At 37.7% G+C, this 3,096-nt stretch overlaps 1 protein-coding gene across 1 annotated transcript in view; it reads right to left on the reverse strand.

The window, feature by feature from the left end:
• PCNT (pericentrin) overlaps positions 1-3,096 on the reverse strand; it is a 248,093-nt gene that overhangs the window by 164,583 nt on the left and 80,414 nt on the right. Inside the window, 1 exon segment of the mRNA XM_007948706.1 lies at positions 1,628-1,779. Within this exon segment, the coding sequence (XP_007946897.1) occupies positions 1,628-1,779 (152 nt within the window).

Below are 3,096 nucleotides of genomic sequence, written 5' to 3' on the forward strand. Positions count from 1 at the left end.
TATGGGGAGGAAGTGGGAGGAGAGCTGTTGCATTGTGGTAAACTGTGGTCAATGACATGAGACAAAGTATATGTGAACTGCTGTATGGAAAGTGAATTTTCTCTGTAAATCTTCACCCAAATCAAAATAAAATAAAAATAAAAATAAAAAAAGCTCAATAAACTCCAAATAGGATAAACGTTAAAAGATTCAGACATATCACAGCAATAATGCTGAAACTCAAAAACAAAGAGATGATCTTGAAAAGAGCAAGAAAAAAAAGTTTCACTACTTATGAAGGAACCTCAGTAAGATAAAACATCTGACTTCTCAGCAGAAACAATGGAGGTTAAAGGCAGTGGAATGACATATTCAATGTGCTCAGAGAAAAATCTATCAATCAAGCAACCTGTATCTACCAAACTATCCTTCCAAATTGATTTAAAAGCAATTATAAAAAGTAACATGTATATAATGTGTCATTGAACCTATAACACAAAGACATGTGATATGTAATATACTTACCAATAATGGTACAAAGAAGGTTGGAGGGAACAATACTGTTGTTTACTGGGCTAAGTAAATGACTAAAGATGGTAAAGTTTTAATTATAACAATGTACTGGGTTTGTAACATTAGTAGGTTAAGGGAAAAAAGAAGTACAATAAAACCACAAAAACGGGAGAAATTGAATAGAGCTATATAGGAATAACATTTCTATATATCATTGGAAATTACACTAGTATAAATTCTGATGAGTTTAGACATACATGGTAAGCTCTAAAGCAAACACTAAAAAGAAAAAAATGACTGAAAAAAGCGTAACGATAAAAATCATTAAGAATTTCAAAGGGTGCATTACAACATATTCAATTAATCTAAAGCAAAGCAGTAAGGATAAATAGAAAAACAAAAAATACATGAGACACAGAACAGTAATAATCCAACGTAACAAAAACAATAAATGTGAATGCATTAACCAAGACATTCAAAAGCAGAAATTTACAGACTAGATTTAAAAAAAAAAAAACGAATCCAACTACACGCTGTCTTTGGATTCAAGGATACAAATAATAGTTTGAAAGTAAATGGATGAAAAAACAAATGTGAAGCAAAGAGCAACACAAGAAAGCTGAAATGGCTATAATAATACCAGACAAAACAGACTTGAAATAGATGTTACTAGACCTACAGATATGTAGTAAGGATGAAATTACATTATGAAACTACTGTACACAGGTGAAGTTGGCCGATCAGCCTCTGGAGGTGGTGGGAGATGAATAGGCCTGTAAAGGACACAGTAAGGGCTTCAATAAGAAGATGATTATTTATGGGTTTTTTTTTAATTTGGCAAAATGTTAAGATGTGGCAAAGCTAGGCAGTAAGTGCATAGGTCTTGGATACACTATTCAATGCTTTTTCCTAGGTCTGAAATAACTCTTTAAATACAAAGAGTAATGTGGCCACAGGGGTCTCTGCCCTACCAGTTACTCAAGTGTACATTGAGGATATGGTATGACAAAGGGCCCAGGAGTGAGTGGAACAGAAAAATGAAAACTGCATCTGCATGGCTCAGTGGATGCCAAGAGCCAGCCAGGGGACAGCAGCAGTGATGGAGCTTCTGGTCATGAAGCAAGGAGGCACTGACCTTTCATTGTACGCTAAATCTATATCAGACTTCAGCATAGATATAAGATTCGTGCCTTCCTGGTTTTCTCGTTCACGCCTTTGCTGTAGCTTCTCAAGTTCAGAATGACATTCTTCGATCTTGTTACTTAAGGATGCAATTTGGTCTTTCAGCTGTTGAGAAATATTTGTGCTTTAGTTAAAACAATTTAAATAAATTTCTGTACAGAACGTTCATGATTACCTTTAACAAAAATATCACAAAAGATTAACAAAATGGTAATTAAAGGCGAAAATTATTAATATGGTTTTTCCTCTGTAATTCATCACCAAAAACAACAACACCACCACCATAAATAACTCCACAACAACCTGGCTGTTAAGGCAGAAGAAAGGAGTATATCCACCAGAGATTCTTCTCACAAATAATAATTTAAAATAAAACAACTATATCTGGTCATTCAAAATAAAAACTAGTTGCCAGCTAAGAAACATCCTTTCACATTACTCTCTGAAAACAAAAATGAGACAACTACTTTAGGTATCTTTACAGTGTGGGCCAGGTGGGCAGATGTTATCAACTGCCCTGGTGTTACTGACTACCATGGGATACCCAAGACTTCACCAGGCAGCAGTCACAAGTCCTGGTGATAGAACCATGCAGATTAGAGTAACAAGTGTGTCTTTAACCAAGAGAGCAACCGCAGCTCTATGATCAGAGAGTCTTTCCCTTGATCTACTCACCAGCAGCAGAGATTTCTCTCAGTTGGTCACATTTACTGACATAAACGCAGGTCTCATACTCACAAAAGAGGAAAGAGCAAAAGAGACATGACTAAACTTTACTATACACGTACTTGTAGGGATGCCTCTCTCCAGCAATGACTGTGGCTGTGCCAAGAGTGCTGCCTACAGAGGTGCTGGCAAGATGGCACACTACGCAAAAAGACTGCACAGACCCTCCTCAAAAAAGAAAAGGGAAACCAATTAAAACAGACACAGAAGATAATCCTGGACCCCTGAGCCTTGAAGGGAAGGATACAGAAGTGGACTAAACCCCAACTAGCCGAAGAATTTGTGTGAAAATACCAAAAAAAGAGACATACGGAGTTACAGTCTGGCAGCGGTGGTGATCAATCCTGATGGCACAGACAGCTTGCAGATTCCCAAGTGCTGGTAGGACTTAAGAATTAACCTAAAAATCACTCTGTCAGCCAGGGACTGCACGGAGGACTGTGCACGGTGGCTGGAGAACAAACGGAGAAGGTGGAGAGAAGGGTGGGCTAAGCTGTGGACTTTTGCCGGTCCAGAGGTTGCCACCATTTTGAAAGTTTAAAAAGCCACTTGACTATTTTAGATATTTAAAGAGACAGCGCTCTTGCAGATTCCTGGGGCTTAAGAACACGTTCTGCTTTCCAGCAACCCCAAGGACACTCAGGACCTGCAAGACTGACAAGTTTTTTGAAGGTTATCCGATTGTAATTTGTGTCT

This window comes from Orycteropus afer, unplaced genomic scaffold (genome assembly GCF_000298275.1).
Source record: "Orycteropus afer afer isolate SDZICR_OR568_19922 unplaced genomic scaffold, OryAfe1.0 scaffold00219, whole genome shotgun sequence".
Lineage (NCBI taxonomy): Eukaryota > Metazoa > Chordata > Mammalia > Tubulidentata > Orycteropodidae > Orycteropus > Orycteropus afer.